At 32.1% G+C, this 14,225-nt stretch overlaps 1 protein-coding gene across 1 annotated transcript; it reads right to left on the bottom strand.

Moving 5' to 3' along the window:
- Nucleotides 1–6,944, bottom strand: LOC133198662 (beta-1,3-galactosyltransferase 1-like). Its single transcript, XM_061334700.1, has 2 exons — nucleotides 6,834–6,944; nucleotides 1–1,474 (listed from the first exon to the last, which is right to left on the bottom strand). The coding sequence occupies exon 2, from the start codon at nucleotides 1,419–1,421 to the stop codon at nucleotides 309–311; it is 1,113 nt and encodes a 370-aa protein (XP_061190684.1). The 5' UTR covers nucleotides 1,422–1,474; nucleotides 6,834–6,944; the 3' UTR covers nucleotides 1–308.
- Nucleotides 6,945–14,225: the final 7,281 nt, after the last annotated feature.

Genomic DNA, 14,225 nt, shown 5'->3' with positions numbered 1-14,225 from the left:
GGTAATACCATTTGAAGAACATATACCTCTCATCTTTTAACGAGAATAATAACTCTCTTATATCACTCAGGATTTTATCCTTTATATAAATTATATAATTATGCAAATTCAACAGAACACATACTGGGATATGTTACAGCTAATATACATATTTATAAAGATTTGGTGATGATTGTCGATTTATATTGCACATCATATATTTTATTACACTATCGGACGGACATCATAATGAGTATTGCATGCAAAGGTGCATTCAGTAAATCACAAAATAAATGTTATACATTAAATGGAAATACATTAAAATCATTTCAAACATCATTACACTTTTTATTCCATATCTCCTTAAGGAGTTTTGGTGTTAATCTGTGTGACGTCACTAATTCATTTGTTTTGTACACACATCCGGGTTTCTGCTGATCGGCGTGAAAGCCGGGTAAGTGAGTCATGTTTAATCCGAGTTTTTTCATACACAAAGAAACGTAAACATCCTCTAGATAAAAGAACGGAATATTTTTTGAAACTTGATAAACCTTCTGCACAACATCAAGACTTGTCACGTATCCCGTTCCAGAACAATATGGCGGATATTCCTTATGAGGGAACATCTCAAAAGGTGCATACCATTTCGATGTATTTGTCCTGATTGGTTCCCGTGAAAGGTTGCAAAATCCACCTATAGATTTTTGGAGAACAAAACTATTTTTTCTTAAAGTGTTCTTTAAGGATTCTAAATTAACGTACATATCATCATCTGTCTTCATAAAGTATTTAGCGTTTTTACACTTAGTACTTGCCCATTTGAAAGCCATCATGGTTTTTAAAGTTAAATTGTTATAACTATCTACAAAATCTTCTTGAATAATATCCTGATAAGTGGCACTCTCAGTTTCTATAGCAACCTGGGTGGCACTATCAGGCGCCATTCCTAGTAGAAAGGCATATCTGACGTCACCGGTGTTTTTCCAAGAGGGAGATAACCAGGTTTCTCGGAGAGCTTTCCTACTTTCGGTGTTCTTATGAGTTGTAGAGATGAGAACCAGTATATTGACTTCTTGCTTTCCGTCCCCCGTGCTGCAGATATCCTCATTGTCAAGAATATATGTATAATTATGCGCAAAACAACCTTGGCACATATCGGGCCGCTTTGTAACTGGCCTCTGAATTTTGGACATAAACTTCCGGAAAGTGGTAGGTAAGGGTGTCGGATTTGTGCTAGGACTTAAACTCCGAAAAGAAATAAAAACTTTCAGTTCTTGTTTCACATTGTTAGCAATCGGTACCACTGATTTCAGTTGATAGTTTACATAAAATAACTGCATAAGCACAATGACTGAGATAGTCGTTGTTAGGTATATTATATTGACTATTCCACAGGCGGAACACACAATTTTCTTTAACTGGCGAGTGATTGTATTGCACATTTTGCTGTCAACTTGAGGAAGTTTCCTTTATTTCTAGTTAACGGAAACTTCAGCTACAAAAAGAGGAAATACTACTTAAGACTGTGATCCCTGCTAAACAATGAAATACAGAGGCGGATGTCTGATTACTGCGGCGGATGCCTGATTACTGATATTTGAGTGGCGGACGAATGGGGGAGGGTCAACATATTGAATGTCCTGTAGTAAAATCACGTGTTTTCAAATTTAAGTCTTGAGTAACTACATGTGTATCTACAATATGCAAGGAAACTCTCTCTCTCTCTCTCTCTCTCTCTCTCTCTCGTTATGGAATTACGATTCTCCCGCAGGAAAATTCATTTTTTTAATGAAGATTGCGTTACTTTTTGCTGTTTGAGTTACATGTTCCTTCATACGCATGCTATATCCTGATTGCCTAAATGTTATCTAAATAAAAGTATCTTGTGTGTTGGTGTCATATTGTATAGGGTGTAAATTTACTGGGAAGCTACTAGCTTTAAAAAATTCATTATTTATGAGTTACTTGTTAATTTTATTCAACCATAAAATTGGAACAAAATTCATGACATTATGATAACAAAACTAAATGTGTTAATGGGTTCAGTTTTTCATTTATTTTTTGACAAATTGGTACAATATCATAAGTTCACAAACACTTCATGATTATTTTTTAAAATTAATTTAATAGCATATGCACTTAATTTTTGTATAGCAATTTGAAAATAGACAGGTTTATCTCAATTACATGTAATAGTTAGAATGTTTTAGGAAAACAAGATTATTTTAGTTAGGACATCAAACCCGATAAGAAAAAGAAGACATTTGATATTTGACTGGACTTTAGAATCGTAAATATGATATGATAGGTTATCTCCCCGTTTTATATGTAGCTAGACAACGAAATGTAATCCACACTCTAAAATCAATATCATAACAGACCCATTCAACCTGTTTGATGTTAACTAAAACTAAATCAATTTCTATTGCTGATTTTATTAAAAGTTATCTCACAATGAAGTAAATTATTTACAACACTTTTGATAATCCAGGGCTCATTGTAAACACAAATTCGAATGTACTGTTCTTATTTGAAATTAACAAAAAAAATTGATCTTGTCGCTCCTTCAATTCCCATCCCCATCCTCAACACCAAACAAACGTCAGTGGTTTTCATTGGAAAATAAGAAAATAAACATTTTTAATTAGAAATATGTTTTTATTTGTTTGTTTTTTTTAATATCGGCAATTCTTCAGAAACGAAAAAAAAAATTGGCAGATATATTAACGTTACTAAATTCCTATTTTGATCCATTTTCATTATTGTTCCGAAGTTAAAATAAAATGAATAATTTCATGGCATTTATGATTTTTTTATTTGTATAAGACCACCTATATCTGGTAAAAGTCAACATTTAAATTATCTATAAGATGTTAATTGATTTTCATCCTAACCCCTATAACATTGCAGGTAACAGCACTTCGGCAATGCAAAATGGAATAATATTTATATTATGGATATAATATCTATTTTTGACTGCTTAATTTCTACATCATTTTAGCACAAAATACAGATATTGACTTAATCTTAAGAGGTTGCATGATCCCAAGGCTAAGGCCTGAAACATTGTGAAGAAGTCCATCCAGATCTCCCAGCAGATCCATCTTGCTATTGAAATTAATCATCCCTTTATATTTACATTTTATGTTTTATGTAAAGTTTAATGCATACTAATATAAAAGCCACTGTATATTCAACATCGTTGTTTTAAGCTTTAAGTCGCTGAGCCTTTCAGTAATTTTCTATTTCCTTAAACTTATTTAGAAATAAATACTATATACACGTACTTCTAATAAAATTCCGGAAGTCAACTGAAGTCTTACTTCCGTTTTCACACACCGCACACTTGCTGTTGAAAATCCATGTGCTTCATCATACAAATGCAGGAGCGGATTTAATTACTTATTACAAGATAACATAAATTGAAACATATATTATTTAAGTCTGTCTTTGTTCTTCCTAAAATAAGCACCTCACCTCAGCCTGATTTTGCTGTTATTTCTTCACTGTCCTTGTATCATGCTGATGACGCTAAGGCGATTAAAATTAAGAGGGTTTCCATGGTTTTTCGTTATTTCCGTTATAACAAGTGACACAATCAATAGAGAAGCCCACTAATAATTCTGTCTGCACTAATATATGTATATAGAAATATCGATCATTTCTCCCCAATGTAAACAGAAAGTACACCCAGAATTCAAGTTTGGTTTTATCTGTATAAACAGTATATAGCATTTCTTGCAGAAAAACAGTATCAACTTTTAATTGAAATATCGCAGTTTTTCATCTTCCGTATTTTTATGCGATTTGTACCACTCCCTTAAATTTGATAATATAGCAACTAGTTAGGTATATTTTTCTTGAATCATCTTCGTAAAGCCGGTAGCAGATTTAAGGTTCATTGATACTCTGATAAGAGAGATAACTCTTAATAATAAGATAAATGTCTATTCCTTTATAAATTTGTCTACTAGTTAAAATGTCTTTTTTGTTTGATTTTGCCCCGCAAGTTAATACTATAATAATTTGTATCATACTTACAAAGTACATTTCTTTTGGAAATGCATAAGTGTTAAAACAACATTTTATATGAGTGAACAGAGGGTTCGTTAACCTTAAAATATGTGGCTGCTATATACACACTTGGTACTCATATCAACTCTTGTATGGTTTAATTATTTTAGGACATTTTTATCTTTTCATCGCTTACACCCAATATTTTATTTTCATTTGAAATAATACATTCACTGTTTAAACAAGATTGACAAGAGTACAGTGAAACATGCTTATAACTGCCAGGGACAGATGATTTTACGTAATTCGTTATATCTGTTAGGTTTCCAATGTATATAAAATTCATGGGGAATGAAAATCACTTCGCTGTAAGCGTCAATTCGTTATAAGCTTGTTCGCAATAAGCCTGTTTTACTGTGCTTCAAAACATAGTTAAGTCGAATTCGAGTTCATGCATTTGAAAATGTAATGATACCGTCTATACTAAGGTTGTTTTGTACGGAAGCCGGTAGGTGCCAGGTAGAAAAATATTTTATCTGGCGACCGCCAAATAATTATCTGGCGGCCGACAGATAAAACTTATCTGGCGGCCGCCAGAAAGTTATCTGGCGGCCGCCAGATGAAATATTTTTTCTACCTGGCACCAACCGGCTTCCGTAGTTTTGCAAAGGATGGTTATTTAATTCAAATTAATTTCTTCTTTGGATAATAATTATAAGATATCTTATCCATGATTACATATGATAGCGTATTATAGAACTTGGGACGGGTATGGGGGAGGGGAGGAGAACTGGCCATTTTAGTTCGCTCATACCATCAATTATTTTTAGAGTGTTGGTGCGTCGATTAGTTAATTTTCTACCCTTCCTAGTTGCGTTGGAAAAAATATAGAAGATCTGACTGAAGCAAAATTGTATTCTAACTACATATGCTAAATATTCCACAGTGCTACATTATAAATTTTTTTCTTATAAGATTAAAAGCTTAGGTCTAGTGTTATTGATTATAAAGTGTGAAGCTATATACATGCAGAATTATCAAAAAAGCGGATTTTTACAGCAAAATAAAACTCCCCAGAATTCAGTTAATTACTTTTAAAAGGACACAAAGCTGGAGAAGCATCAACATTCTCTAATTACCTTAATTAATTTGTTTGAATAGTCCTCCTTCCCTTTGTATCACTTGTTCAAGACGGAACATCTTTTGTGTTTGTGCACAAAGCTCTTTTGTGTCTGCTAACATTGGCGATCGATAACTAGTACTGATATTGTAGTATTTCAAGATAACAAAGAATGCAGTCAAATAAAGCTTCCTTGCTCATTGGAAATAACTGTTAAATCTTGTATTTGTAATGAAGTTGTGTCAAAGTGTCTCATTCATCTAGACGCACAAAACATCAAGCGCAAAAATGTTTCTTTTTTTTTTCCCCATTTGTTTCGAAAGTGGAGGAACCACGTGCACTCCCCTGAGTCAACATTTACACATTTTCAATATATAATTTTTTTTCGATCCACAAAGAAAGGGGAACGATTCTTCCCTACCCCGGATAATATGGTCTTAAAAAATACATATTTATTGAACTAATTAAGCCCCCCCCCCCTTCCCCGTCGTGGAAGTGTTACTGGCCTGATAATTTTTCTTTTTTATAACACAAAAAAAGAAAATTCATGTAGACCACGTGCTTCCAATAATCTTAGCAGCTGTTTCCGACCTAAAAGTGATCCCCTGGTTATCAGCTAGCTATATACTGATTAACGAACTGAAACCTCCGAGTCTGTAATTCAAATCTTATTTTAACACGGACTTTTCCCCTAAATTAAAGGTAAACAAAACAAACATTGATAAAGTCACATAGCTGTCTTAACTGTTATCGTGATATTTGATCAGGGGCCTGTTTTATCGCCTTTTGGAAACGATGGAGCAATTTTAATTGAATTTAAACCTGCATGCAAATAGCGTACTGACATTTTTTGGACTTTGACCTAGTTTATACTTTTATTTTAGATCATAACCGCGATAGTATTCTGGTTATAAGACATCCTTTTCAGATTCCTTTTTAATCAATTTTAAAATTATTCAAATAAAAACTTGTTCTCATGCAGTAAAATTTGAATTTATTGGATGAGGGTAATTGCAAAACTTACCTCTAGCCAGTATAACATCTTAAATTTTCAACATGCTATATGTTAGACAGATGGAGATATGATACCAAAAAAAAAAAAAGATAAAATTCCTAAAAGGAGTACTGATCAGGTTTAAAGGGATAAAAATTGTTTTTGCCCATATATTCACACGAAGCTGAACACCAATTGTTATAGCCATTTAAAGTCAACTTCTCTTCGTTTATATGTTCTGTTTACGAAATCTACCGCAAATATATATCAAATCTTTTTTACTGGAAAAAAAACTTTCAGTGTATAAATGTTTTAATTCTTTAATAAAGTGAACTATAATACTGTAAGAAATATACAACCTAGATAAAAACTGCATGTTCTTTGTTAGAATGAGAAACCAGAAAAGATAATCAAATTAAGTAAAAGTATTGCATATAATTACATACTCCTGTTAAGTCACTTGTATATCTGTTGGTATTTATCTTACACTGATGAGCCGTGAAGCTCAAAGCTTATATAGAACTGTACTGGACATATTTAATAAATATTTTAAAAAGGAAAATCAAATAAGAAAATAAGTTGAGTGTATATATACGAAAAAAATGAAAAACCTCAATCAATTATTCATATTGATTAGATAAGCTGCTGGCATTTCATTACTTTATACGCGTGTAGAAATATCGTAAGGGAAATAGAATAAGAGAGAGAGAGAAAGAGAGATCTTACCTTTTTAACTAATCCTTAGCTTTACACGTTGATTATTTCCTTCATCTTTAAATGGAAACGTATTTCCGCATGACCCACTTTTATTTATCGGTCAATTCCACCGTAGTTAACCTATAGTAAAATAGTATCTATGGTAATGCAACACTATCATTATTATTAATGAGGCAAAGGGGGGAGGCTTTTAAACTGGTTGGAGAGAATACGCGAAATTGGGTTTTATCCGTGAAATCGCTTATAGGCCTAGTCCCCGATATCAGGGTATCGTTGAATCCGCGAAATCGGGTATCCCGTGCAACTTTCTGTAAAAACAACAAAAATATAATGCAATGGCGCATAATGTCAGTTAGTGTTCTGTGTACCTCAGTGTCTTGAGTATTTATTGAACCCTATTTACAGGTTTGTATAAAGAACTCAAAATGACACGAGTAACACATTTGGGGTATCGAGGAAGGCACGACAACGTTGTTTTTTGTTTTGTTTTTTTTTCAATGTCATTACCAAAAAAACCACTGCATGTTATTTGAGTTCATTTACCACCAGTATATTCCCCAGGCTTAAATTCTTAACGACTTACCACGTGTAATATGTATGGCTTAATTCCCTTTCCCACTAAAAGTCAAATGACAGATAAATTTGGTGATAGTGATGATTTCTTATTGATATATAATTATGCCAGCTATTTGTGATATCTGAAAAGGACACTGATTTGGAAATAAAGATTCTACATGTATAATCGGTGCTATAATTATATCAGGATATTCGAATTCGCAAAGCAAATTAGCATAAATGATTTGATTTATGGGAAAGTGGGTATTGTAAGAAATAAAGTCACACATTTACATTTGAATAAAAATCAGATTTCATTATCGGCTGAAGGAAAGCCTGATCTTTTTGCTTTGATAGAAAGAGTATATGCGGACATTGTTTATTGTTTGGATAGAATAACGTAATCTATAAAGTTATGAAGAAAGACCTAAACATTGCCTTATGCTCAGTCCTAGTTTTTACGTTTCATTTTTTAAGGGGGGGGGGGTATTTCTCATATATTCATTTTATATGATCTTTAAAAAAGTTCATACACAAAGTACTCCTCAAAATGGAAGAGCTTAAAATATAAATGCAAATCGTTATGTGTGTGCATGAAACCAGACTTAAAAATTCTTTCTCGACTACTGATACCTTTGCATTATATTCATCTCTAGGTAAATATAGACTCGGCAAAGCGCGTCATCGCAGTTCTTTTAATTTCAGAAGGTGATATTACACTGCTTAACCCGATTTCGCGGGCTCAACAATACCCGATATCAAGTACTGTGCGCGATTCCACGGATAATACCCTATTCTAGTATTCTCTCCAACCTCTGAAATAAATATTTTACATGGTCTACTTCATTTTCATTGAGTATTCCTTTTCATCATAATTGTATTCCACGTATCATATATGTTAAATTATAGACCCCCACCATACCACCTCGCTTATAAAATTTATTTTTAAGGTAAATATAGGTGAATAAATAACTGATAATTGTGATTATCGTGCAGCTGTCTTTGGCGTGGATCCAGGATTTTTTAATAGAGGGGGCTCCATTAGATTGCGAAGGTACGCATGCGTTTTTCGTACAACGGGGTCCCCAGCGATCAAGAAAAGTGTTCGATATGGACCCCGGGGCTAAGCCGCCCTATCTCAAATTCTTCTTGGCTGTTTAAAAGGGGGGCTAAGCCCCTTGTCTTTTTTTCTATGTTCTCAGAAACACTGAAACGGGACTTAATAGCAACCCCCCCCCCCCCCAATAAAACAGCTATTGTGATCAGATATGTCAATGATCACAAAAAATGTATTTATTTGCTTGCTTATTTGCTGACATGAGTTGGAATACAATGTGTGAAAATGTGAAAAATTAATTCAGTGAATCTTATCTTCTTGATAAAAGGGTAGACATATGATAAAACGCTTTATCAGATGAATTTGCTTAAATTATTCCTTTTATCTATGAAAATCTAAAAAAAAAAATGGCGTCCCTCTAAATGAATCAGCTTAGAACAATAAAACCCTTTCTTCTGAGAAATTCTTAGCAGTATATTAATAGTCACCGTTATTTGTATCTTGTCGAACGGTGAACCATGAATGACGTTTCGAAGCTTGTTTCAACATTTCACAGACATGGACATGTGACACTGAAAGTGAATTATTACTTACTCTTACTTACTTACTTATAAAATACATTTCTTTTGGAAAATTATACAAATTAAACCAACATTTTATATGTATGATCAGAGGGTATATAAACCTTAAAATGAAACTGTAGTTCAAGCTTGGTATTTAACCCACATTACCCCTGATTGAAACATAAACATTCTTGAACAATTTTTGTATGCATAGTCATAGGTTTTTGTGATTCTCATCTAAAATGACTCAGGAGAAAGACCTTTTTCATAAATATTTAAAAGTTTGAACTGACATTCCGTTACAATGGAGTCAGCTGAAATCATACTGAGTAAAAGAACTCATACTGAGATCCAGAATTGCTCTGATTTTTTTTTCCTGTCTTTATGTCAAATTTCTGAAGGCTATTTTTAAACAAATAAAGAAAGCCTCTGTAATTTACTTTAAATTTTTTATAAAGTAAACTGCATTGAAAGTAGATATTTAAAAGGGTTAACGTTTAAATAAATTATATGTGCATATAAATATATGTAAATAAAATTATTCGGAACCTATGTACGTATTTAAGTCACCGTATTGATTTAATTCAAAACATCAAACTATATGTTTATTGTAATAGTTAAAACTTTTATGGTTTTAGGACACTGTGAACAAAAAACAAAATAAACATGTACTAATTTTAAAAAGACATATTTCAGTATTATTTCCTTTTTAATTCAAAGACATTTAAATTCAAAATGTAAAGAAGGAGAAGCCTTTTGCAATTTTTTTTTTTTTTTTTTAAAAAGAGAAATATAAATATTGAACAAATATGTCATAGATTTAGTACTGTTTCCCAACACATTAAAAAAGTGATTGAATTTATAAATGAACTTCACGAGAGAGAGAGAGAGAGAGAGAGAGAGAGAGAGAGGACCTACCTTTTTCAAACTAAGAATAAAAATCCAAAATCCACACATCGGCTATACACGCACAGTTAAATTTAAAATGTAACTGGATACGTGAAATTTCTCTCTGACCCACTTTTTTTATTGTGACAATTTCAGGACAATGATACTATAGTAAAATGCTATACGTGAGGGGGTACACTACGCACTGGGAGCATTTCAGGTCACGACGCGGCACTTAAGCTGTTCACCAATAAATATTCTGATTGGTCTATTTAAAATATTGGAATTTTGGGGATGATAGGGTATCAAAAGAATTGGTAGTAATTTAAGGGTATAATTTTTTTTTATTAAAATATCTTTTAAAGAAAAAGAGGGGGAAATGTACATCTGCTGCAGCTTGTATTCTTTAACATATTTATTAAGGTCAAAAGGAGGGGGAAGGGTTGTTGCAATAATATTAGATCTATATACGTTTATCTTAACAAGAAAGAAACCATAGGAAATAATTTGTTAAAGATTGTTGTTTTTTTTTTCATAAATACTAATTTGCGAATATTCATCCTAATGTAAGCATTTATAAACATAGATCCGGTAAAATAAAAATAAAGCGATATTTCCAAAAAAGTGTGGGTTTTTTTTTTATTTGCTTAGTATTGATTTGACATCTATCAATTTACGCAAGACGGGAACGATTCCCCCACCCCCAACCACCGTTTATTACTGAGAGTGATGTTTTACTGAAATCTATGCACGCTTGCTCAACTAAGTTTTACCTAAGGCAAATGCAGAAAAACTTTTTGCTAACACTTTTAGTTAATGGCATTAACATTTAAACATGACAACATGCAACCCTTTTTACCATCAATAATACTTACTTTGCTCAGTTGCCCCCATCCCCAACCCATACTTCGGGAGATTCGTGCTTGCATGGGGTCCAATGAAGCCTTTTGCTTCCGCAAGCCTTGAGATATAACATGAATTGGCTTAAAAGCTAAGTAAATTATTTGTTAACTTTATTATAAATAGTAAAAGACGTCGCTTATTGGACAATTTATCAACAATTGAATGTAATAAATGACTGATAATTGTTCTGATACGGAAGCTTGTAGATACGAGCAACAAAAGATTATTTGATAGGGTTTCTAATATATTCAATTCAATTCACTTTTTTGATTACCATGTCGGCATACAGTCATGAACAAAAATAACATAAAACAAATTAAAACGATTAATACATGCATATACAAAGTGACAAATGTGAGGTAAACAAAATAATGTAGAGTATATTCACATATTTCTAAGTATTCATTGCTGATTTTCTTTTCTGGTGTCAAAGCACTTTTTCAAAAAACAACGTATCCTTCTAGCAGTTGTAATATTTGTAGGATTGACAATTTTTTCTAATGGGATTATCACTAGTATATGTGTTAACATCAAATATATCAGTATACTTGCATTATAAATAAGTGTATCTGTAAGTTAATTGCCTTGAACTTTTTTGTTGCAGATTTTTATAAATCTATCATTTAAAATTGTAACACATACTTTATCCCCCATACGACTCAAAATCTGTCTGACGATCTTCACAATTTTCTGATTAGAACGAAAACTTTAACATTCAAAGATTGTATGGGCATCTAATCTGTTATATATACAGTTCTAAAATAACTCTGCTTTCTCATTCTTGGTCAGTTAAAATTTCTCAGTACTATACATATGTATTTGATATTTAAATGCATCTTTCAGGGACCGAATCACATTGATTTAAGAATGTGGTAATGCGGTGATTCTATACACATTGACAACAAAGTAAAAATATGTTGACAATTATATTTATACAATATTCTAACTATCATAAAAACAAGTCTTATTTTTAAAATGGTAATTTAATTCTTTGGTATTTAACACAAATTTCACCTAAATTCAAGGTCTACATGCTAGCATTATAGGAAAATGAAAATATGGAACGCCTCTGTTGTCTAATATTGGGGGTACGTAACATCCATGTTGCAATGCAACCTCTTAATTATATGCTGAAACTTTGCCTTTACATGCTTTTTTTTTTTCCTTCATTTTATGATGAAACGTTTACATAACGTACTGAAACTTCTTCATTATATACTGATTTTTTATGCTGATATATGCAGTAGTTTGTATTTTTATGTTGGTGCTTCTTTCATTCTTAATGGTACTTTGACGTTAAATGATGAAACTTTAACAATGTTATGATTTGTCATTTTCTAATATATATGTATAATATTTTGGTAAAAAAAACCCAGATACTTCTAGAAAGGAAAACGGAGCTAGATTCATTTTAACATTTGAATCATGTTTTATGTTTTGTAGAAACCGAGGTTCAAATAAGCTGCAGCTGATAATATGAAAATTTTGATAAAGCAAAAATTAACAACAGATATTAATGTAAATTGTCTGTCCAAAGCCTTGAAGGCGCTGCGATCTTGAAGAGAGATGTTTTCGTCAGGTATTGGGATTGGGCCCTCTCTTGCTTTTCAGAAGTTTCGTTTTCAAATTTGCACCAAAAATTGTAAGCATTTTAAGAAAATGACAACCATCACATTTAAAGTTTAGTAGAATAATGAAGAAGTATCAACATTAAATGTTAAAGTATAATTATTGAATGTTAAAGTTAAGGTATCAGCAAACAATGTCAAAGTATCGGCACATAGGCGTCAGAAGCAAATTAAAAGTGAGAGGGGGGGGAGCTAATTGAAAGTGGGGGAGGGGGAGCTAGACCAACAAAAAAAACAGTGTAGGGACTAGGTCCAATTTTCAATGCCTATATTATGCTTATCTTTGAAAAAAATAGGGGGGAGGAAAGCTCCTCTATCCCCCCCCCCCCGGCTCCGACGCCTATGCAGAATATATATAATGTTCATATTGTTGACACTAATACTTTACTCTGGGGGGATACTTCACTCAGTACTGCTGAAAATGAATATCTCTTCTCTATTGTACATTCTTATATTCAGCATTCAGGCAGATTTAACTGATTTTTTCTAAAAATGTATATAGTCAATACTTTAGCAGTATATGTTTCTATGTTGTGAGTTAATTTACTCTGTACATACTGTTGGACACGTCTGATTCAATCTTTTGTGATATAACATGTAGGGAGAGGGCGAATTAAGTTTTTAGAACTTGTGCCAAAATCCCATTGTATATATTTATTGCAATAAAATATGTTCAAATCATATAATGCAAAAGTACCACCATACAACGAAGAAAAATCATCATATTAGACAGTTAAGGCCTTCCATAAAGGACCAAAAATGAACCTTTAAGGGTGAACATCCTATAAGAAAGGTCAGAAATACTAGTGGATCCCTTTTGTTAAGAATCTTATCTTGCTTGTATCTTGTTCGTGTTAGATGATGAGTAATCGCAAAAGATGAAAAAAAAAATCTTTATTCAACTTAAGAAAAAACAATTCAGATGTGTGCTGAGAGAGAGAGAGAGAGGTTATGCATGGCTTTATTTAAAAATTAATCAAAGTATGTGTAGGTATTGAAGCTGAGGTAATTGAATACAAAAAATGGAAATGAAAGGCTTATTAACATGATAAAAAAAAAAAACATTTTTCAAGATATACTAGTGTGAGAATGGAATTTAAAAGTTCGTTGTAAACAAAATAGTGGTGGGACCTTATTTGTTTTGAACATATTTTATTGACTAAATCAAAAGGATTGGAAAAAAGTTCTTACAACTTACTAGTACCTCTCCTTAAATATAACTATATGTCATGCAATTGAAATAGTACACAGAAATATAAATTTAAAAAGTGATACAAGTGAAATATCTGTTCAATAATATAGCAAATTTAAAATCTACAGGTTTCATCAGTAAATTTATGCACAGCAGCAAAAATATTTGTATTAGTTTGTAAAGGCAAATTTACATCACCCCATAATAACAAATTTGTGTCAATAGTGACCAATTCGTCAAGTAAAAATAGGCGGTTAAAAAGATTATTCCTAGCGTTTGGTTAATTTCTACAGGCAAAAAAGAAATGATAAACATCTTCATACTTTCCACATGGGCATAAAGGACTATTAATAATATTTCGTTTGTGTAGCTCATAGTTAGGTATACAATTATGTCTAAGTTTAGTATGGATTATATTTGTATAACGTTTGCCAAATGAAAAATAGATTGGGGGATTTTTTACTTCTGTACTTAAGTTTTTACGAAATGCATTGAGTGAGATGTCTTCTCTTGTTTCTATCTTTAATAAATTCCACTGTTTCACAGCGACGGGTATAAAAGACCTTTTATATAATTCTTTATCATGTTCCGAATTAAACAGGGTACGACAGATAA

This window comes from Saccostrea echinata, unplaced genomic scaffold (assembly GCF_033153115.1).
Source record: "Saccostrea echinata isolate AGI-Se365-2 ecotype Australia unplaced genomic scaffold, CSIRO_AGI_Sech_v1 ptg000033l, whole genome shotgun sequence".
Lineage (NCBI taxonomy): Eukaryota > Metazoa > Mollusca > Bivalvia > Ostreida > Ostreidae > Saccostrea > Saccostrea echinata.
The sequence above is the reverse complement of the archived record's forward strand: the minus strand, read 5'-3'. Positions and strand labels throughout refer to the sequence as shown.

Coding starts and splice junctions, on each gene's coding strand:
- LOC133198662 (XM_061334700.1), bottom strand. CDS start 1,421: ATGTGCAATACAATCACTCGCCAGTTAAAGAAAATTGTGTGTTCCGCC.